At 37.0% G+C, this 23127-nt stretch overlaps 1 protein-coding gene across 1 annotated transcript in view; it reads right to left on the bottom strand.

The window, feature by feature from the left end:
- Nucleotides 1-11806, bottom strand: part of PLOD2 (procollagen-lysine,2-oxoglutarate 5-dioxygenase 2) — a 61810-nt gene extending 50004 nt beyond the window's left edge. The window contains exons 1-2 of the mRNA XM_008055590.2: nt 11717-11806; nt 6592-6728 (exon numbers count right to left, since the gene is read on the bottom strand). Of these exons, the coding sequence (XP_008053781.1) occupies nt 6592-6728; nt 11717-11752 (173 nt within the window). The 5' untranslated portion in view covers nt 11753-11806. The remainder of the gene's footprint in view (nt 1-6591; nt 6729-11716) is intronic.
- Between the last annotated feature and the right edge of the window lie 11321 nt (nt 11807-23127).

Below are 23127 nucleotides of genomic sequence, written 5' to 3'. Positions count from 1 at the left end.
ACAGAAGAAAGAAAAAAAAAGAATGACCACACACTTCTCAAGAGAACAGCAGAGCACAGAATCAGTAGAGAATACAGCACAAGAAACTTGAAAACATACACATTTATCAACCCCAAAGCCAAAAGAAAACAAGCAAACAAAGAAAAAAACTTTATAAGAGCCTCATGACAGGTATAAGCAATCACATTTCAATAATCGGCCTGGATGTGAATGGACTAAATGCACCACTGAAAAGACATGGCAGACTGGATAAGAAACCATGACCCAATTATTTGCTACATCCAGGAGACTCATCTCACTACAAGGGATGCACATAGACTCAAAGTTAAAAGATGGAAAATGAGTTTCCAGGCAAATGGATCACAAAAGAAGGCAGAAGTTGCAATCTTAATATCAGGCAAAACAATCTTTAAGTTATCGAAAATAAAAAAAGATGCAAAAGGACACTACATAATGATAAAAGGTTCAATCCATCAACAGGAAATATCCATCCTAAACATAAATGCACCCAACACAGTAGCACCAGCATTTATAAAGCAACTACTGAATAAACTAAAAAAAGATATTGATTCTAACACTATTATAGCAGGCGACTTGAATACCCCACTGACAGCCCTAGATAGAGCATCGAGGCAAAAAATCAACAAGGAGATCCAGAACCTAAACTTGACACTTGACCAAATGGACTTAGTAGATACCTACAGATTATTCCACCCAACAACCACAGAATATACATTCTACTCATCACCACATGGAACATTCTCCAAAATTGATCACATCTTTGGTCATAAATCAAGCATAAACAAACTCCATAAGGTTGAAATCTTGCCATGCACATTCTCAGACCACAGTGGAATAAAAATAAACATCAAAACCAACAACATTTCCCCAAAGCCCACAAAGACATGGACACTAAACAGCAAGATGCTGAACAACTACTGAGTCAACACTGAAATTAAAATTGAAAGATTGAAAGATTGAAATAAAATTGAAATAAAAATTGAAAGATTCCTAAGAAACAAATGAAAATGAAGAAACATCTTACCAAAACCTCTGGGATGCCATGAAATCAGTTCTAAGAGGAGAATTTATATCTCTACAAGCACACATTAAGAAAATGGAGAGATCACAAGTGGAGAGCCTAACAGATCACCTAAGGGAGCTGGAAGAGAAGACCACCAAAACCCCAACTTTAGCAGAAGTATCCAAATCACAAAAATAAGGGCCCAAATGCAGGACATAGAAGACAAAAATATCATAGAAATCATCAACAAAACAAAAAGCTGGTTCTTTGAAAGAATTAACAAGATTGATGGGCCCCTAGCCAGAATGACCAAGAAAAAGAGAGAAAAAGTCCAAATAAACACAATCAGAAACACAAAAGATCAAATCACAACTGACCCAGAAGAAGTACATAATATTATCATAGATTACTATGTACACATATATGGAAACAAACTTGATAACCTATATGAAATGGAGGACTTTCTGACATCACACAACCTCCCCAGGTTGAAACAAGAAGACATTGAGACACTAAATAGACCAATAACAACCCAGGAAATTGACTCTGTCATACGAAAACTACCTACCAAAAAAATTACTGGACTGGATGGCTTTCCAGCAGAATTCTACAAAATGTACAAGGAGGAGTTGATACCAATCCTACTGAAAGTATTCCAGGCAACTGAGAAAGATGGAATTCTCCCCAAATCATTTTATGAAGCGAACATCACACTGATACCCAAACTAGGTAAAGATCCAACAAAAGAAGAGTACTACAGGTCAATATCCCTTATGAAAACAGATGCAAAAATCCTCAACAAGATTCTAGCAATCAGATCCAAAAACACCTCTCAAAAATCATCCACATGACCAAGTAGGCTTCATCCAGGATGCAGGGCTGGTTCAGCATTCGCAAAATCAAAAATGTCATTAAATACATCAACAGGTGTAAAAGCAAGATTATCTCATTAGATGCAGAAAAAGCGTTTGATAAAATCCAGCATCCCTTCTTATAAAAACCCTCAAACACCAGGTATAGAAGGAACATACTTCAAAATAGTAAGCACCATCTATGATAAACCCAGAGCTAACCTATTGCTAAATGGACAGAAACTAGAAACATTTCCCCTGAAAACTGGAATAAGATAAGGCTGCCCACTCTCACCCCTTTTGTTCACTACAGTGTTGGAAGTCCAGCTTGGGCAATTAGACAAGAGAAGGAAATCAGGGGTATACAAATAGGAAAAGAGGAAGTCAAGTTGTCCCTCTTTGCTGATGATATGATCCTATACCTTGAAAATCTAAGAGAGTCTGTCAAAAACCTGCTTGCACTGATAAAGGACTTTGGCAAAGTCTCAGAGTACAAAATAAATGGGCAAAACAGTTGCATTCCTATACACCAACAACAAGCAGGCAGAGACCCAAATTAAAAGCACAATCCCAGCTGGGCTCGGTGGCTCAGCCTGTAATCCCACGCCCTTGGGAGGCTGAGGTGAGTGGATTGCCTGAGCCCCTGGATTTGAGACCCGCCTGGGCAGCGAGACCTCATCTCTACAGTAAATAAAAAAAAATCAGCCGGGCATGGTAGTGCATGCCTGTAATTCTGGCTACTTGGAAGGTTGAGGTGGAAGGATCACTGGAGCCCAGGAGGTCGAGGCTGCGGTGGCTGGAAGCGGCCACTGCACTCCAGTCTGGGCAACAGAGTGAGACTCCAACTAAAAAAAAAAAAATACCTCGGCATCTTCCTAACCAGAGAAGTGAAAGACCTTTACATTCAGAATTACAAAACACTGCTCAAAGAAATCCAAGAAGACACAAACAAATGGAAAAATATTCCATGCTCATGGATAGGAAGAATCAACATTGTTAAGGTGTCCATCCTACCAAAGGCAATCTACAGATTCAACGCAATACCCATTAAGTTACCAACATCATTCTTCTCAGACCTGGAAATGACAATACAGAAATTCATATGGAAACATAAATGACCACAAATAGCCAAAACAATCCTTAGCAAAAGAAATAAAGCGGGAGGTATCACACTTCCAGACTCCAAATTTTTTACTATAAGGCTACAGTAATCAAAACAGCCTGGTATTGGTATAAGAACAGGCACATAGACCAATGAAACAGGATAGAGATTCTGGAACAAAGCCTCAATTCCTCAACCAACTCATCTTTGATAAAGCCTCCAACAACCACTGGGGAGAGAACCTGTTCAAAAAAATGGTGCTGGAAAAACTGGCTGACCACATGCAGAAGATTGAAACAGGACCCCTACCATATCACCATACACAAAAATTAACTCCAAATGGATCAAAGACCTAAATGTAAAACCTAAAACTATAAGAATCTTAGAAAATGCAGGAGACACCCTTATGGAAATTGGAACTGGCAACCAATTTCTATTCAGAACACTAAAGGCCAATACCTTAAGAAATAAGATAGGCAAGTGGGACCTCATCAAACTAATGTGCTTCTGCAAAGTGAAAGAAACCATCAAGAGAGCAGGGAGACAACCCACAGAATGGAAAAAAATATTTGCCAACTGTATATCTGACAAAGGTCTAACATCTAGGATCTACAAGGAACTCAAATGCACCGAAAGGAAAAAAAAAGCAGTCCCTTTAAAAAGTGGGCAAAAGACATGAATAGTCATTTCTCAAAAGAAGATATATGGTCAGCCAACAGACACATGAAAAAGTGCTCAGCCTCACTCATCATCAGAGAAATGCAAATCAAAACTACATTGAGATACCACCTAACCCCAGTAAGAATGGCCATCAATAAAACAAACAACAACAGATGCTGGCAAGGATGTGGAGAAAAAGGAACGCTTCTACACTGCTGGTGGGAATACAAATTAGTGCAACCTCTTTAGAAGACAAAGTGGCGATTTCTGAAAGAACTAGAAATTGACCTTCCATATGACCCAGCAATTCCCCCATGGGAATATACCCAGAGGAACACAAATCATTCTACAAAAAAGATATCTGCACACGTATGTTTATTGCAGCTCTATTCACAATAGCAAAAACATGGTACCAACCATGCTGCCCGTCGAAGCTGGACTGGATTAAAAAAATGCAGCACATATGCACAATGGAATATTATGCAGCCATAAAGAAGGACAAATATATGGACTTCACAGCAACTTGGATGGATTTGGAGTCGATCATGCTCAGTCATCTATCACAGAAACAAAGAACAGAGTACCATATGTTCTCACTCATAAGCGGTTCTTGAACAATTATAATACTATAAGAAAGCGATCAGCAATAATGGGAAACTGTCAGGTAAGGGGGTGGGATTGGCAGTTGAGGGAAACTGCTAGGGGAGGGAGGGGCATATCCCATCAACAAGGGTACCTGTATAATCAATGTTTGTATTCCTAATTCTGAATTGTACCCTGCATCTTTATAATAAAAAAAAAATATAGATAGAGAGAGAGAGAGAGAGATGCTAAATGACCCTTGACCAGAGCTAAACTTAGTTAGGAGCTTAGCAATTTTGTTACAGAACAGGCATGATGTTTCAAATAATTTACAGCCTATTTCATTCTCCTGGGCCCCAGATTACATACAGTTTTGAACTGTATTCATTACTCTTTATGTACTTTTTTTTTTTTCTGAATTGGAGTCTACTCTTGTCACCCAGGCTGGATTGCAGTGGCATCCTCATGGCCACTACAGCCTCGACCTGCTGGACTTAGGTGATCCTTCCACCTCAGCCTTCCAAGTAGCTGGAACTATAGACACACGACACATGCCACAACGCCTGGCTAGTTTTTGTGACTTATTGTAGAGATGAGGTCTCACCAAGTTGCGCAGACCAGTCTTGAACCCCTGGGCTCAGGCAAACCTCTGGCCTCTGTCTCCCAAAGTGCTGGGATTAAAGGTTGAGCCACCATACTTGGTCTCTTCATGTACTTTTAAAAAAGAGTACTTAAGGAAAAAACAGAGGGATAAAAAGCTCCTAAGTGGCACCAATTGCTCACCCCTCTTTACCCTCTTGGTTGCTTTCTCATGACCTCTAGGTTTTTCCACAAGACAGACATAGTGCACGATGATGGAGAAAATGTTAATGATTCTTCTTGAACAATGACTTAACTGAGTTAGGCATCCCTGTTTCCAGTTGGCAGGCTGTTCTCACAGTAGGAGTTGTCAGAATTCTGTCTGTTTAGCTCCATGATATACCCCAAATATTCATAGTACCTAGAAGATACTGTGCCTTTCACTAAAATTGTATTATCTTTTCTGTCAAGTTGGGTCTTAAACTATCATCTAAAGCAACAAATGCAACCTCAAGCAGGCTGTAGCTATCTCACAGTGTCCTCCTTCTCACTAGAAAAAATACGCCCCTCACTGTAATCAGTTCCTCACAAAGCTAAATCTTAGACTTGGGGAGGAGGAGATGAAGATAAAAAGCTAAGGGTAGAGGAAAGGACCTTTAACTAAACCCCAAAAAGAGACTTAGGAACCCACAATCATTATTGACTCATAAGTGATAACTTTCCCAAGAAGAACTTGCCTCAGTGTCAAAATTAAAATATACACGTAGCAAGTTCAAGTTGATTGATATGGTAGTTTGAACTCCCTGGTAATTTAAATGAAAATATACTCAATACTTAACATAAATAGCTATTATAAGGAGCTTCTTATTCTTTTTCTAAGGGTAAAAATATATATAATAATAGATGCTGTAGAAAAATTCTCAGTACATAAGCTAATACCTGCCCTACCACACTTCATCTTACAAGAATAGGCAACCACAAGCAGAAAAATTTTTTTTTGTCTAAGAGATACAAGAAATATTCTAAAGATGCAAGGGTTATGGATCCTTTCAAAACTTTAGAGTGCTGATGGTTTGGGAACTTCATTTTAACTATTATCATACTTGCATTAAAAAGCATTCCTCTTATCGCATTTGCAAATAATTTGTCTTTACATTTTCAAATTGAGAAAAACATATAAAAAGACTTCCCTAAGTTAGAAGGGAAAACTTGGATGATTTAAAATGAGTAATCAATGACCAAAAAGAAAAAAAGAAAAAAGAAAATACCTAGAATGGAAGAAAGGAAGTGGCAACTAATAACTCATGACAACTTGATATTATTATAAAAATGTCAGTCAGTAAAGACAGTGGATACTTCAAATGAATTATAAGAGGAGTGAAACAGTATACAAAAAGATATTTACATTAGAAAAGTTCTTCTCTCTTAATAGCATAGGCTTTCTTATGTCTCACTAGTATTTTTCACTTTACATAACTTTTTTGCCTGGCTGACCAGAATCTATTAAGTTACTCTTCTCAATAGAAACTCAATATAATCTTTACCACATTTCAAAATGAGTTTCCCAAAAATGTTAGCTCATGCCATTCTTTAACATTAGTTTTTATAGTAACTCATCAACTTTGTATCATTATGTCAGATCATGGTTTTATAACTATGAGTAAAATCTACTTTTTAAAACAATGACTCCTTGTCAATAAATTAATTTAATACATAAACTACAAATATAAATTTCAACTCTCTGAAAAAATAATTTAATATGAATTTAAAAGTCCACAGGGTATTTATCTTACCATTCAGTAAACAAGACCACCAGATCATCTTGATTGGCATATTGTTCCATGACTGCTTTCATTAATCTCACTTTTTGGCCCCCTCCAATACTATTAATTCCATCACCACCTCTCCACTCTTCTCCTTGACCAAGGACCTATAAAGGAAATCAACATTTCATTCCTGAACAAAACTCAAATTTGACATACCACAAAACACAGAAAGACATCAGCAATTTGCACAGTACTGCACCATAACCACTCTTTAAATATTTCAGTAAATCTCATGCTATGCTAGAAAGAAAAAAAAATGCCTAAAGCTGGTCATAATTCTTAATGTTCTTCACTTTAAAAATGCCATTTCCTTAACTTCCTCTTTTTCTCTTTGGATACTCCTGATTTCCTACTCTTTTCTGATTGCTCTGGCTAGGACCTCCAACACTATGTTGAATAGGAGGAGCGAAGTGGCAACCTTGTCTCAATCTGGTGTTCAGGGAAAATGCTTCCAACTTCTGTCCATTTATCAATATGTTGGCTGTGGGTTTATGGTAGATGGGTCTTTCTGTTTGGAGGTATGTTCCCACTACGTTTAGGTGTTCAAAGATTTTTATCAATAAGGTTTGCTGGATTTTGTTTAGAGCTTTTTCTGCATCTACTGACATATTCATGTGGTTCTTATTTTTATATCTGTTGATGTATTTAATTACATTTATGGTCTTGCAGATGTTGAACCAGTCCTGCATCCATGGAATGAAGTCTAATTGATCATGGTGGATGATTTTTGAGATGTGCTGCTGGATTCGATAAGGCTACAATAATCAAAACAGTCTTGTTTTGGTACAAGAACAGGTATATAGACCAATGTAACAGGATAGAGAGTCCAGAAGCAAAGCCTCAACTTCTCAACCAATTCATCTTTGACAAAGCCTCCAAAAACAACCACTGGGGTGAGGAGAACCTGTACAGTAAACCGTGCTAGGAAAACTGGCTGACCACATGCAGAGGAACGAAACAGAACCCCTACCTATCACCCTACACAAAAATCAACTCCAAATGGATCAAAGACCTAAACGTAAAACCTCAAACTATAAGAATCTTAGAAAACACAGAAGACACCCTTACAGAAGTTGGAATAGGCAACTAATTCCTGATCAAAACTCCAGTAGCCCATGCCATAGGAGATAAGATTGACATACAGGACCTCATCAAATTGAAAAGTTTCTGCAAAGCAAAAGAAACCATCAGTGGGGAGACAGCCCAAAGAATGGGAAAAAATATTTGCCAAATCTATATCTGACACAGGCCTAACACCCATGATCTACAAGTAACTCAAACATACTGAAAAGAAAAAAACAAACAGCTATACTAAAAAGTGGGCAAAAGATATGAATAGATACTTCTCAAAAGAAGACATACAAGCAGCCAACAGATACATAAAACAATGCTCAGTCTCACTAATCATCAAAGAAATGCAAATCAAAACCACACTGAGATACCTAACTCCAGTCAGGATGGCCATCATTAACAACTCAAAAAACAACAGATGTTGGTGAGTATGTGAAGAAAAGGGAACACTTCTACACTGTTGGTGAGAGTGTAAATTAGCACAACCTCTGTGGAAAGCCTGTGGTAATCTCTAAAAGATCTAAAAATCAACCTTCCATACAACCCAACAATCCTCCTTCTGGCAATACACCTGGAGGAACACAAGTCATTCTACAAAAAAGATACTTGCACACACATGTTTATTACAGCACTATTCACAACAATAAAAACATGGAACTAACCATGCTGCCCATCAAAAGTAGACTGGATTTTAAAAAATGTAGTATGTACACATTATGGAATATTACACAGTCATAAAGAAGGACAAAATAATGGGCTTTGCAACAACTTGGATGGATTTAGAGTCTATCATACTCAGTGATCTATCACAGAAACAAAGAACTGAGTATCACATGTTCTCACTCACAAGTGGACCCTGAACAATTATCATACTACATGAAAGAGATTGGCAGTAGTGGATCACTTCGAGGGAAGGGTGGGCATATAACATTAATAAGCGTACCTGATCCCAAGTCAGGTGAATGGAGGACCAATGAGAGGCCCAAACTTTACCTGTACAATGATCATTTATGTACCTAAACCTGAATTGTACCCTACATCTTTAAAATAAATAAGTAAATAAAGCCATTCCCAATTTTACCGCTTCCAAAGTTAAGAGTCTAATCTAAGGAGATGAACTCTGAAAGTATTTCTCATATTCTTTTATTTTATTCCTATTTGTTCATACCAAAATGAGGGGGGGAAAATGAAGAAACCTCCCATGTTGCTTTTTTCAATATAACAGGAAGTCTGAGTGATTAACCCTTGAACTCAGAGACTCATGGACTGAGCCTCTAAGCAATTTTCCTACTGAACCCAAATGTATTGTTAGAACTCCAGAGGACATCAAGTAAAATGTCACCTTTTTTACCTTATAAATCTCAAACTTACAAAATCCTCATAAGCTTAAGAAGAATTTATCAATACAAGAAGCTGCTTAAGCACAATTTTAACTGGGGCTAAACCTGCATCGTTCCTCTTCACTGTTTGCCTGAGCCTCAGCAACTGCATCCTGAATTATAAACGTGTGGCTAGGAGGGAGCAGGAAGTACAGTATGTGTCCCTCTCCCTCACACACAGTTTTGATTTTAGTTCCATCCAAATATAGTCTGAAGTTGTCAAAATAGTGATCTACTAGGATATCTGGGAAGTAAAGAGGCAAGAAAATTAAAAATACAAAAGAAAAGGAAAAAATAAATTTTAAAAACAAACACTATTCATTCTAACATAACACTGAGCAAAATGTAAATCGGGTTGCCAAAGCCTGTGGGGTTCCTAGTCTCAAATCTCTTGTTATCACTTCGACACTATGCATATCGGAGGAGAAGGTGGGGGAAGGAGGGATGCACTCAAGAAAACTCAAGCTGTTGTGGTTCTGGATTCAAAAAGAAGATAATCTAGTAGAATTATTAGTTAGTTCTCACCATATAAAGTACCCTCCTCTGGCCCCTGAAATTTGTTCCAAAACCCATCTGGAAGTAATATGATCCTAATCCTAAAGTAATATTGGCCCTAACCACATCTGAGAGACTAACTGTGTAGTACACCATGTTAAGAACTCTGTATGTTCTTTCTACTACACCAGCGGTCATCCGACTTTAATATGCAACAGATTCACATGGAAGACTTGTTCAAACACAGACCACAAGGTATCATTCCCAAAATTCGTGATTCAGTCGGTCTGAGATAGAGCCTGAGCATTTTAGTGTCCAGGTGAGGCATATGTTGGTGGTTCCCACACTTTGGGAACCACTGCATTACATAACAAGAAGAAAGCAGGAGGATCATCAACTCCACAATTAGTCAAATGGGGCTGGGGTCCAATATCTGACACTATACCTTGTAACACTATATACTATGGAACAAGTTTTTCTCATCCATAAACAAAGCAGTATCCACTTTATATGGCTTATATTATGAATTAACAGCATATCATATCCAAAGTTCCTAACAAAATGCCTTATATATAAGAAGCATTCCACTCTAGGCCAGGTGCAGTGGCTCACACCTATAATCCCAACACTTTGGGAGGTGGAAACGAGAAGCTTGCCTGAGCCCACTCACAGGTTCGAGAGCAGCCTGGGCAATATGGCCAGACCTCACCTCTACAATAAATCAAAAAATTAGCTGGGCATAGTGGTGCACACCTGTAGCTGCAGCTACTTGGAAGGCTGAAGTGGAAGAATCGCCTGAGCCCAGCAGGTTGAGGCTGTGGTGGCCATGAGCGTGCCACTGCACTCCAGCCTGGGCAATGGAGTGAGACTCCAACTCAAAAAAGAAAGAACAGAAACATTCCACTCTCTTCCCAGTCTGAACCCTACCAATTCCCCCACTGGAGTTCAGCATTATTTTATTCTATTTTTTCTGTTTCTTCCATAGTATCTCCTATCAGTGCATCCTACTATATTTCTCATCTATCCTAACATATTTCTAATGTATTTTTCATATATTCCTTATTAAACATCTAGTTGTTACTAGATCTCTTTTCCAGCAAAGTTTAGCCTCTTTACTAGCTATTCTATATTAACAACTGCACCTAGTCTACCTTTTTTTCCAAAAAAAAAAAGTCTACCTTTTTTTTCCACAACATACATTCAAATAGCTCAGCTTTTTGCCAAGCAAAAGCAATCTTTCCCCTCTTTTTATTTTTTTTTTCTGTTTTTCATGATTCCTATGTAGATACCTCCTTACTCTCCTCTTATTTGTAGGAAAGAACTGGCTGAGAGATCCCTCTTTCCATTATAAAAAAGAAAAGAAAAAGGCAGGCCTCTCATAGCTAAGTTTAATAGTTCTATCAACTTCCCCAAGTTTCCACTGATCATTTATCAATGAGATGTTCATCTGGAGAAAAGTTTTCTAAATCCATTTTTTAGCGCATTACAATATTCTCAAATTTCTCTAAAACGAAATAAGAACAGAAACAAATTGACAAAAACAACAAAGAAAAGCAATTCTCGATCAATGGACAGAAAAGATAGCCCTTCATACTCATGTTTCCAATTCTCTATAAACAAAGGCACATACTATGATAGACAAATCTATTACAGAAAAAACTATTCAAAATCAGTGAAAAAAATGACTGTGAAATCTTAGTTATACTGTGTTTGTATGTCCACCCAAAAGAAATTATGTATATGTATACACACACAAATATAAATATTAACATATTTTGTTGTTTTATAGAACATGCTTATATAAAGCATTAGCAAAAACTAAGAAATTATTATCTGAGTGGCAGAGTATTTTTTATTTTTAGTTATTATGGGTACATAATAGTTGTATATATTTATGTGATATATGTGATATTTTGATACAGGGATACAAATCAGGGTAACTTGGGTATCTATCACCTCAAACTTTTATCCTTTATTTGTGCTAAGAGCTATTAATAAGGCCAAAAACTGTATATAAACTAAGAACAATTATGTAATCAAGGTTAACTTCCTTGTGTAAATTATAGATTGTGACAGTACTGCTACTATAAAAAATGTACTTTAGGCACACATTTTAATATGTCCATAGATTTAAGAATATACCATACCTTCACAGTATAATTGAAATATTTGGCTGACTGCATAAATCGATGGAATCCATCATTTTCTTTTGTTGCTACAGTTATGACTAATAATTTATCTGCAAAGACAAAAGGAAACAACATAGGAAGATTTACCAAAAGGTTAAAAGCTAACACTTTACATCTCACAACAGTGATTAGAGACCTCATTAAGCCCATGAAAATGTTCTGGTTTGTTCATCTACATGAGAAAACAAAGAACTATTGAAAAAAAAAAAGATTCAAATTGGTTATATCACTGCCAAATGATGAACCTTCAAATAACAAGTTATTTTAATGGTAAAAAGTGTATTAATGGTTAAAGAAAAGCATGTCCTCAAGATTAAGATAAAAACTTCTATAAAATGCTTATTAAATCTAAAGATCAAGACTCTCCTAGACATTATCTAATCATCAGTTTCATTGTTACCTATAAATCATTCCTGACTTATGATACACATCACTGAGGTTGTATGCAAACTACATTGATCAAAAACTGACATATAAAAAAGAGATGCAAGCTTTGAGTCTGATATGAATTTTCAAAAACAAAACAAATTATGACATATTGGGAACAAATATTTAGAAATAAGATCCTAATTTTTCCTCCTATTCATGATTTTTTAAATATGAAAAATCTCAAAAGCTATGGCAATTATATCATTTATTTATTCAGTATTTTGTTTTGTTTTTAAGAATAAATGAAACCAAAATCACCAGTGTCCTAGTTAATATACTGCTCTTAGCTACTATTTTATACTGGATTATTATTTTTAATCCAACATAACACTTCTTTTTAGTAGACATTGATAGATTTAAAGAATCATTTCAAAATACCTCTAGAAGCTACTAAGGATAATGATTATTATTAAAAGGCACGTTTGAAAATGCATAAAAGAAGTGTACCAGCAAATGTCAAAAGAGCTGGGAATTTCTTTTTTTAAAAAAACTGAAGATTTAGGAGGACACATGGACTAAGAAAGTCAAAGTAATATCTTTTCAACACTCTAGGCACTGAGTAATATCATTTGTTTCTCACTTGCTCTCTATTAATAATACAAAATTCAAAAGTTGTTGAGTGTCCTCTAAGCAACAATCAGTGAACAACATTGACGTATTATAGGAATCAATTCAAAATAATAATCAGTGCACTTCCCCATCAAATTTTGAAAATAACTACAACAATGAACAACTGCGATATGCATAAAGAAATCATAAACTCAAACATTTGTAAAAGTGAACCAAAAGAAGGGAATACATTTATTTGAAGACAAATATCAACATTCTTAGACTCTTTTCAAGAAAGAGGTATTTCTTATATAATTTTCATTATAAGAAATAAATATTTCAGGAAATATAAAATCATTTTTATTAAAGTTGCCAAAAACCTAATAAATATATTTTAAGAGTTTTTTCTAAATTAACTTTTTTCATTTATAAAGTTTTAAACATAGCTTAACTAATTAAGAAAATTGGATATGTTAGCATTCATAATAAATTTTGAAATAGGGAATACCAAATTTTATTCTATAAGAGTAAAAAGCATACTTTTTAAAGTCTCTTTCTCTGTAATAAAATGATTCCATTGAAAGATAACTTTTTCTTACTTGAATTTTTCCATGAAATCATAACAATTAACTACAAGTTTAGATTTTGATTGACTGGATTTTCACACTCTTTATTTCCAGTACAAAGTTAACGGCAAGAATTTCATCATCCTTAATAGGAAAAGTAAAGTTGGCCAGACCTGTGGGTAGACAAAAATGTTACCAAATCCAATGACTCAGAAGACAGAACTTAAAAATGTGTAGTCTGACCATGTCTAGCAATCCTATGCCAAATAAGAACTCCTACTCTTTCAGTACTGTTGCTAATTATTTTAAAAGGCAAATAATAAATATGTAATTTTGTTAAAGGAAGGTATGCTTAATAATATTACATATAAACAGCTGTTTCTTCAAACTTGCTATTTAGTGTCATTACTATGATAAGAAATAAATCTTATTCAATTGTAGAAAGTAAAAAAATAGAGTGATGACATGTATTACTCACAAGTTTTTATTAACCAATTCTAAAATTCAACTTTCTCACCATTTATGAAGTATTACTATCAGAAAGCTTAACCTAAATTTGATACATACTTTAAATTTCACTACCATTTACATTACAAATTTACCAGAAATAAAGAGACAGAGAACATGATAAGTGACAGAAAAGAGATGTCATCAATAAAATCCAGAACATGAAATTCTACAGGACAAATGACTTATATAAACAATGACAAAGGAGGAAAAAAAGGGAAAGGAAATAGTATACCAACATAAGAGACATTTCAAACAAATGAAAATCATGGATCCTGATGTGTGTGTGTGTGTGTGTGTGTGTGTGTGTGTGTGTGTGTGTGTGTGAAAACTGGAGAAATTTGAACAATAAATGGATATTTGGTGATATTGAGAAATTACTGTTAATTTTTTTGCATGCTAATTGCCTTTACTTTCTAAAAAATTGCCCTTATAATTTAAAGACTTATAACCAAAGTATTTACCCAATGAAATAATATAATGTCTGCGATTTGTTTTAAAATTATTTTGGTTAGATGGGAGGCAACAGAGGAGAAAAATAAAAATTAAACAAGACTGACCATATGTAATGACTACTGGATATGTTTGAAAATTCCTATAATTACAAAGAGAGAATTCAACTTTATACAAAATGTCTAATCTTCCAGTCGAAAAAATGATAGAAAATTATTCAATGCAATCTTTTAACAGCCATAATCATCTAAATATATGGGAAGATGAAATACATAGAGAATCTTTTTAATTTTTTTATTTTTATTTTTTATTTTTTGAGTTGGAGTCTCACTCTGTCGCCCAGACTGGAGTGCAGTGGCCGCTCCCGGCCACCGCAGCCTCGACCCGCTGGGCTCCAGCGATCCTTCCGCCTCAGCTTTCCAAGTAGCTGGAACTACAGGCGCGCACTACCACACCCGGCTGATTTTTGATTTATTGTAGAGATGAGGTCTCACCAAGTTGCCCAGGCGGGTCTCGAACCCATGGGCTCAGGCAATTCACTCATCTCAGCCTCCCAAAGGTGCGGGATTACAGGCTGAGCCACCAAGCCCGGCTCATAGAGAACCTTTTTAAACCAGACACTATTAACATTTAAATAACTAGAGTGAGAAGACTGAGGAAATGGTCTTCAATAAGAGACACCCACCAACTTCTATTACCATCAAACTAGAATAGCAACCACTCTCTCAACTTCTGGGTTTCACCAAGATACCCGACAATGTGGCAAATCAAAGTTCATGTATAACCAAATGTAACCTCTTTTGCCACCTTCTGACTCTATTAGAATATAGATAATACAGTTTGTATGAATAAGAAACATGCGATGCATCTATATAGACAAGTGTGGTAGATCTGAACAACCACTTACGAAACAAAAATTACTTTATGGCAAAAAAATAGTATTAATAATAATTTATATAATTGTCTTTACACAGTCTTCCCATATGCTTACCACCACAGTAAGATTTAATAAATATTTGTTCAATGGCTGGATTTAGCTCGTTATAAAATTTCTGATGCATTTCAGAATTTCTCCAAAAATCAAGATTTAGAAAGTCCGAAAACATGCTATGTTCTTTTATTAATGCGCTTACCAGTCTGTAGACAAAAAACAAATTGTTAGTCATTTTTTTTCTCCAAATAGTTGTTGATCCTGAGCAGAATTTATCAGTATTCAGTGGTGACCTGATTTTTCTTTTCAAAAACAAACCATGGTTTCAAAACAGAAAGTTGTGGAGTTTTTCTGCTAATACATGCTAAAGCAGCATATGAAGCCCACCTGAAACCCATTGCCTTAATGAGCTATCACAATAACTCAGCACTAGCCCAGCTGTCTTGTCTTTGATCACTATCTTCCCAATTAACTTTAAACACAGTTCTTAATTTTAGATTTGCAAAAGTTAAAAAAAAAAATTTCTACCACAGAAGCTCTGAATATACTTTTCTCACTCTGAAACTAACTCATTTTATGATCAGACATGTCCCACACCTGTAAAGATCAGTGGTTTTTAACTTGTACTGAACAAACATGCTTTCTTAGTAATAGTTAGCAAAGTAGAGGTGTTGACAGACTTCTGCTGAAAAAAGGCAAAACAGTAAATACTGCAGGCTTCATGGGTCACATACACTCTCTATTACAATTCTTTTTTTCTGTCTTTATTTTTTTTTTTTTTACAACCTTGTAAAAATGCATAAAACATGCCTTCAGCACACGGTGGCTCATACCTGTAATCACAGCACTTTGGGAGGCTGAGTTGGGAGGACTGCTTGAGCCAGAAGTGTGAGGCTGCAATGAGCTATGATCATGCCACAGCACTTCAGCCTGCCCACAGAGTGAGACACCAACTCAAAAAAAGAAAAAAAAAAAAATTCTTAGTTTTTTGTCTGGCTGTGCAAGACAGACATGAACCAAATTTGGCCTATGCATTATAGTTTGCTACTACAGTTGGCTGCGTGGGTATGAAGACAAACTATGTGGATTCAAATCCCAGTTCTATCATTTATTATTGGTTTCAAATTGGTGAGTTATTTAAATTCTGTATCTCATTTGTTTCCCATCTATAATAAGTGTGTAATAATGGCACCTACCAGACAAGATTTCTGTGAGGGTTAAATGAGTTACTATATATCAAATGGCTTACACAAAGTCCTACACATTATTGATACAGTGTGTTCTTATTTCTACTCAAGGGATTCCTGAGTAAGGGAGTTTGTAGTTGATGTGCAAATCTCTGCAAGTTATAATTACAATTTCCATTTCTTTATCAGAGATGCTTTCCATGTTTTTAAAATTATGTAAAAAAAACAGTCTTGAAGCTGTTTATGCAAATAATTTAGCAAGTAACTAGATACTTCTTCTCAAATCTCTCCATTCCTCGCTACCTCCAAGCAAGCTGTAACTCTAACCCAGGTTATAATCATCACTAGCCCAGGCTTCTGCAATAGCCTCTTAAGTTCAGTTTGTCCACTCTAAACATTTCTATACAAAGCAGCTACAGTGGTCATTTGAAAACACTTCAGATATTACCCATTGGTAAACATGCTCTTAGGCTAGTGGAGGGTGTTTAACTACCTCCCTCCTCTCCAATCTCATTCACTTCCTCCTTCTACTCTGCTCCCTCGGCTCTAAACAAATTGACCTGCTTTTTATTTTCCAACAATGCCTGTCCCTCCTACTCAAAAAGAAGAGTTTAGCAAGACCATTATCTAATGCCCCTGCCAAAGATCTTGAAAGGGTCACTGCTTAGGCAAACTTGAGGTTCCTATTTAGGGCTATTTCTTCAAGGAGACCCTTCCTGACCTACTGGAATAGGTCAGTACCCATTATACATTTTCACTGCATTCTCTACCTCTTTCAGAGTACCACACATTATAATTACATATCAATTTACATAATCTCAAATTATTAATAATCTCAAATTATTATGAGATTAAAGTCTCTCTCCCTACTGACACTGTAAGTTCCAGAAAGGCACACTGTCCTTATGCTGACAGACCTCCAGGATGTAACAATACCAGGCTGTTTTGATTATTGTAGCTTTATAATAAAGTTTAAAGTCTGGGAGTGTGATACCTCCTGCTTTGTTTTTGTTTTTTGTTTTTTGCTGAGGATTATTCTGGCTATTCATGGTCATTTATGTTTCCATATGAATTCCTGAATTGTTGTTTCTAGGACTGAGAAGAAATGTTGCTGGTAATTTGATGGGTATTGCGTTAAATCTGCAGATTGCCTTAGGTAGAATGGACATCTTAACAATGTTGATTCTTCCAATCCATGAGCACGGAATATTTTTCCACTTGTTTGTGTCATCTTTGATTTCTTTGAGCAGCGTTTTGTATTTTTCATTGTAAAGGTCTTTCACATCTCTGGTTAGGAAGATGCCAAGATATTTCTTTTTGTGTGTGTGGCTATTGTGAATGGATTTGTGCTTTTTATTTGGGTTTCTGTTTGTTTATTACTGATGTATAGAAATATGATTGTCTTTTGCACATTTATTTTATACCCTGAGACTCCGCCAAAGTCCGTTATCAGTGCAAGGAGGTTTTTGACAGATTCTCTTGGGTTTTTGAGGTATAGAATCATGTTGTCTACAAAGAGGGATAACTTGATTTCCTCTTTTCCTATTTAGATACCCCTGATCACCTTCTCTTCTCTGACTGTTCTAGCTAGAACTTCCAATACTATATTGAACAGGAGGGGAGAGAGTGGGCATCCTTGTCTTGTTCCAGTTTTCAGGGGAAATGGTTCCAATTTCTGTCTGTTTAGCAATATGCTGGCTGTGAGTTTCTCGTAGATGGCTCTTACTATTTTGAGGTATGTTCCAAGTATGCCTAAATGTTCGAGGGTTTTTATCAAGAAGGGGTGTTGGATTTTATCAAAAGCTTTTTCTGCATCTAATGATATAATCATGTGGTTTTTGTTTTATATCTGTTGATGTATTTAATTACATTTATGGTCTTACGAAAGTAGAACCAGCCTTGCATCCCAGAGATGAAGCCTATTTGGTCATGGTGGATGATTTTTGAGATGTGTTGTTGAATCTGGTTTGAGATTAAAGTCTCTCTCCCTACTAAGACTGTAAGTTCCAGAAAGGCAGAATGTCCTTATGCTCACAGTTAGACCTCCAGGGTGTATCATATGTAGCATACAATAGATTCTTAGTAAACATTTTTGAATGGGTGGATCAGGGATAAGTGATAACATTTCACTTGTGTATATGTGTGCATTACAAAATTTTTTTTAATAAAATCCCTATGTAGTTAGTATTATATCTCAAACTCATAGATCAAGAAAATAAAATTTAGAAAGATTCAGCAATTTAGCCAAAGTCTCCTAATAGAGCCAGAAGTGGAACTTCAGAGTTGTTCTCCAAAGTTCATTTTTTCCCCAATATTTCATGTAGCCTCATTTGCTAACAAGAGGTCAGAAGTCTACAAGAAAACTATCATTTTTATTATGTGTGGAAAAGAGATAGCCTGAGACTTCTACCCTTAGAAAGGCCTGTTTGCAAGGTTGGTCCTTGTTTGGCATCTGAAAAGATGGGGGTCCAGACCATTTCTAGATAATTTTCCAATGGGAAGGGTTCTCACCATCCCCCAGTAAGAATGATTCACTGTGCCTAAACTGTACAAACAATGTGGTTTATACCAAATAACTGCTTTCCTTCTGGGAATTTGGAATTTTGGTACAAAGGTTTCCTATGTGACCAGCCCCCAATAAAAATTGTGGGCACTGAGTCTCCAATGAGCTTCCCTGAGAATAACATTTCACACATCACAACTAGTTAGTTACTGAGGGTATTAAGCACATCAGGTTTGACTCCATTGAGAAAAAACTGCTGGAAGCCTGCGCCTGGTTACTTCCAACCTCACCCATGTGCTTTTTTTCCCTTTGCAGATTTTGCTTTGCATCATTTTGCCATTATTAATCCTAGACATGAGCAGAACCATTTGCTGAATCCTATAAGTTCTCCTAGTGGATCACTGAACCTGCAGGTGATTGGAGAGATGCCCAGCATATTATGCTTCTAACTATAGACAACAAGTCTTACCTGAAAGAAGCACTATGGGAATAAAGGGTTATATGTGTGATATGGGGTTAGGTATAAATTCTGGGCTCAAAAGCCAGGCCACAGAGATACAGAAGTAACTCCAAACAGACTCCAGAAATGAAATATTTGGTACATAAGGCAACCCTGCTCTTCCACTGACTGAAAGTAATTTCATTTTAATGTAAAGTATAACCTCAGGGTCAGTCTAGCAAAACCACCTTGTCTTTTAAAGGAGGAAACTATAGGGCAACCCCTTCAGGTCCCCTCCCACTGTAGGAGCTTTTCTGTCCTCTCAATAAATCCCACTTTCTACTAAAAAAAAAAAAAAAAAGGAGGAAACCATAAAGAGAAAACAAGATTTGATCCTGTAACTAGATGATAACCAATCTAAGACTGAACTCAGGATTCACAGTTACTGAAAAATGTAGTGTTCCTAGGTCTTACTGCACAATTTTGTTGCTTTGTTAAATACTGAGTCACCCAAAATTATGACAAACTGAAGCCACAGAGTCTAGGTGGCAAGGGGGCAAGTTTCATTTTCTGGAATTGTTGAAAGAAATTCAAGTCAAAAATTCCTCAAGAGCAATTCACATCACAATTTCAACAAGGAAAAAACCTAAAAAGGATACGTCAAGAGACATCTGAAGATTTCCTAGCATATTTGTAGGAAAAGAGAGAGGAAAAAATGGAATGTTTAAAGAAAAAAACAGAGAGAAGCGGCAAGATGGCGACAGGGCAACCGGGTCTCTGAAGCCCTCTGCAAAGGAGACCTGCAGTGGGTCTCTGACTCTCGCCCCGGGGGGCTGGGGACCCCAACATTGCAACCTGCTCTTCATATAGAGCTCAGCCGTTACCACTGCTGGTACATCACAACAGTCTGGACAGTTACTGCGGCACAAACAGTGCCACTGCCGCTGCCGCCATAGCCCCTCCCCCCGCCGCCACTGCCATCGCCGCTGCTGCCACGGCCTCTGTGACGGGTAGCATATCACACCACCTGGCCCGAGGCGATCCACACCAAACCCCTTCAGGGAAGATCTGCTGGGATTGCTGCCACCTCTCCTGCAACCGAGACTGTCCTGCAAGCCCGGCGTAAGGCTCCTGTTGCCTGCTCAGAGGCAGGCAGCCATCTTGTTCCTGTCCGGCCCCACCCCCTCTGGGGCGAGCAGCTGAGATAGCACCACCTGCTGGCGATTCAAGGTAACAACACCGAAACGGGAGAACAAGCTTGATAAAGACATAGACCAAACTGCTGAAGGAAGGTTATCTGACTGTCCTTCACAGCAGATCAGGGCACTGACCCTACTGCAACTAATTTACCAGCTTGAAAAGAAAACTAGAAATCAGACCTAAAAGGACATTGGACTTAAACGAAAGGTCTCAGAGTGTGCTTAATTGATTCTATCAGTTTAATGACTTAATTCTATTCCTACTGTATTGTTCCCTTTTTTCTTTTTTCCTTTTCCTTTTCTTCTCTTTTCTTCTCTCTGTAAACCATATCTTTGTATAGAGGAATAGCACACTAACAAAGTGGTTGGTTAGCTTGTATATTAGCATCAGTATATGTTTTATTTTTGTTTGTATGAGAGTTGGTTCGTCTGCAGTTGTGGTCTATTGTTTTTATCTGTTTCAGTATAGGCCTCTCTCTCTATTTGTTGGCACACTCGTTTGTTTCCCCCCTTACTCCTCTATCTCTCCACTCCCCTCTTCAACCCACTATCTGCTCCATTCTCTCCCCTCTGCTAACCACATTTTATTTCAGGGAGTAAACCTACAGCCCCTCTGCACGGACAGATTCCAGGGCAGTGGGAAGTGGGTTTCACATTATCCACATGCCTGGCAGCGAATACCAGGACCTGCAGACAGATTTTGAATCACAGCTCTCCCCTTAAGTAAATCTCAAAACTGCAAAAAGGACCACCTCCAACCTACAGTGCAACTTCAGAATTGAACAAAGTAAAGAGGGACATACATAAAGAATAGGAGATTGAACAAACAGAAGTAAAACCAATCCCTTTACCCCTGAACAACAGAATTAAAGAAGACGGTGACGTGGAGGGAAGGAAAAAGTAGGGAGGGGGAAAAACCGCACAAATGAAGAAAAACCAAAAGAGACTATAGGTCATACACAGACCCCTGGGCAATCAGACACTGAGAAAACAGATTCTGGAACACATACAATGAAGAGTCCCCAGAATGACTGGTTACATGCAACAAACCCAGACATCAAAACATTAATGGAGAGAATTTTTAAAAATTGAGGAGAGACAAGAGGAAAATAGGAAGGAGCTGATGTCAGAAATGACAGCAGTAAAGAATACTGTGGTGGAAATGAACAACAGACTAATAAGCATGGAAAGCAGAATCAGACAAGCCGAAGAAAGAATCTCAGAGCTCGAAGACCAAAACACAGAACTAACCCAAACTGTCAAAAGCATAGAAAAGAAGCTCAAAAAGACAGAACAAAACCTGCAACAGATGAATGATCACTTCAAGAGACCAAACCTAAGAGTAATTGGGCTTCCTGAGGCAGCAAGAGAAACAGAAGCCACACTGGAACAAACATTTCATGAAATCATTCAAGAAAACTTCCCTCATCTCATTAAGGATGAAAAAATTCAAACAAAAGAGATTCAGAAAACCGCGGAAGACAATAAATGAGAAGACCAACTCCCAGACACATAATAATTTGCCTAAATAAAGTAGCTATGAAAGGAAAAATCCTAAAGGCAGCAAGAGAAAAAGGCCAGACTACCTACCAGGGAAAATCAATTAGAATAGCAGCAGATTTATCCACAGAAACCCTTCATGCCAGGAGAGCCTGGAGCCCTATCTTCAAAGTTCTAAAAAGAAACAATTTCAACCAAGAATAACCTACCCAGCCAAACTAAGCTTCATTAGTGAGGGAGAATTGAAATCTTTTCCAGACATCCAATCCCTAAGAACCTACGCTAACACCAGACCACCTCTACAAGAAACACTTAAGAAAGTACTGAACACAAAAGAAAAAAGAACAACAGCATTCTTCACAAGAGTACAGGCAACATATTAAAAACACACATGAACCAACTCCAAAACCCAAAGAAAGACAACAAACAAACAAACAGGAACAACTCTGTAAGAACCTTATGACAGGGATCAACTCTGGCATTTCAATTATTAGCCTAAATGTGAACGGACTAAATGCACCACTGAAAAGACATAGAATGGCAAAATGGATAAAATGTCATCAGGCAACAATCTATTGCCTTCAAGAGACTCACCTCACTAGAAAGGACACCCACAGACTCAAAGTAAGAGGATGGGAAACAAACTTTCAGGCGAACGGAATACAAAAGAAAGGAGGAGTAGCGATCTTAATTTCAGACAAAATACCCTTCAAGCTATTAAAAATCAAAAAAGATACAGAAGACCACTACATAATGATAAAAGGCTCAATCCATCAACAAGAAATATCTATCCTAAACATATATGTACCCTACATAGGTGCGCCAACTTTCAAAAAGCAACTTCTTGGAAAACTAAAGAAAGATATTGACTCTACCACTATCATAAGTGGGGACTTTAATACCCCACTAACAAACCTAGACAGATCATCAGGACAAAAAATCAGCAAGGAGATCCGAAACCTCAATGTGACTTTGGACCAAATGGACTTAATTAATACCTACAGAACACTCCATCCAAAGACCACAGAATACACATTCTACTCATCACCACATGGAACATATTCTAAGATCGACCACATACTCGGCCATAAATCAAGCATAAGGAA

Source organism: Carlito syrichta, unplaced genomic scaffold (assembly GCF_000164805.1).
Source record: "Carlito syrichta isolate Samal-C Ts95f unplaced genomic scaffold, Tarsius_syrichta-2.0.1 Scaffold301889, whole genome shotgun sequence".
NCBI lineage: Eukaryota > Metazoa > Chordata > Mammalia > Primates > Tarsiidae > Carlito > Carlito syrichta.
The sequence above is the reverse complement of the archived record's forward strand: the minus strand, read 5'-3'. Positions and strand labels throughout refer to the sequence as shown.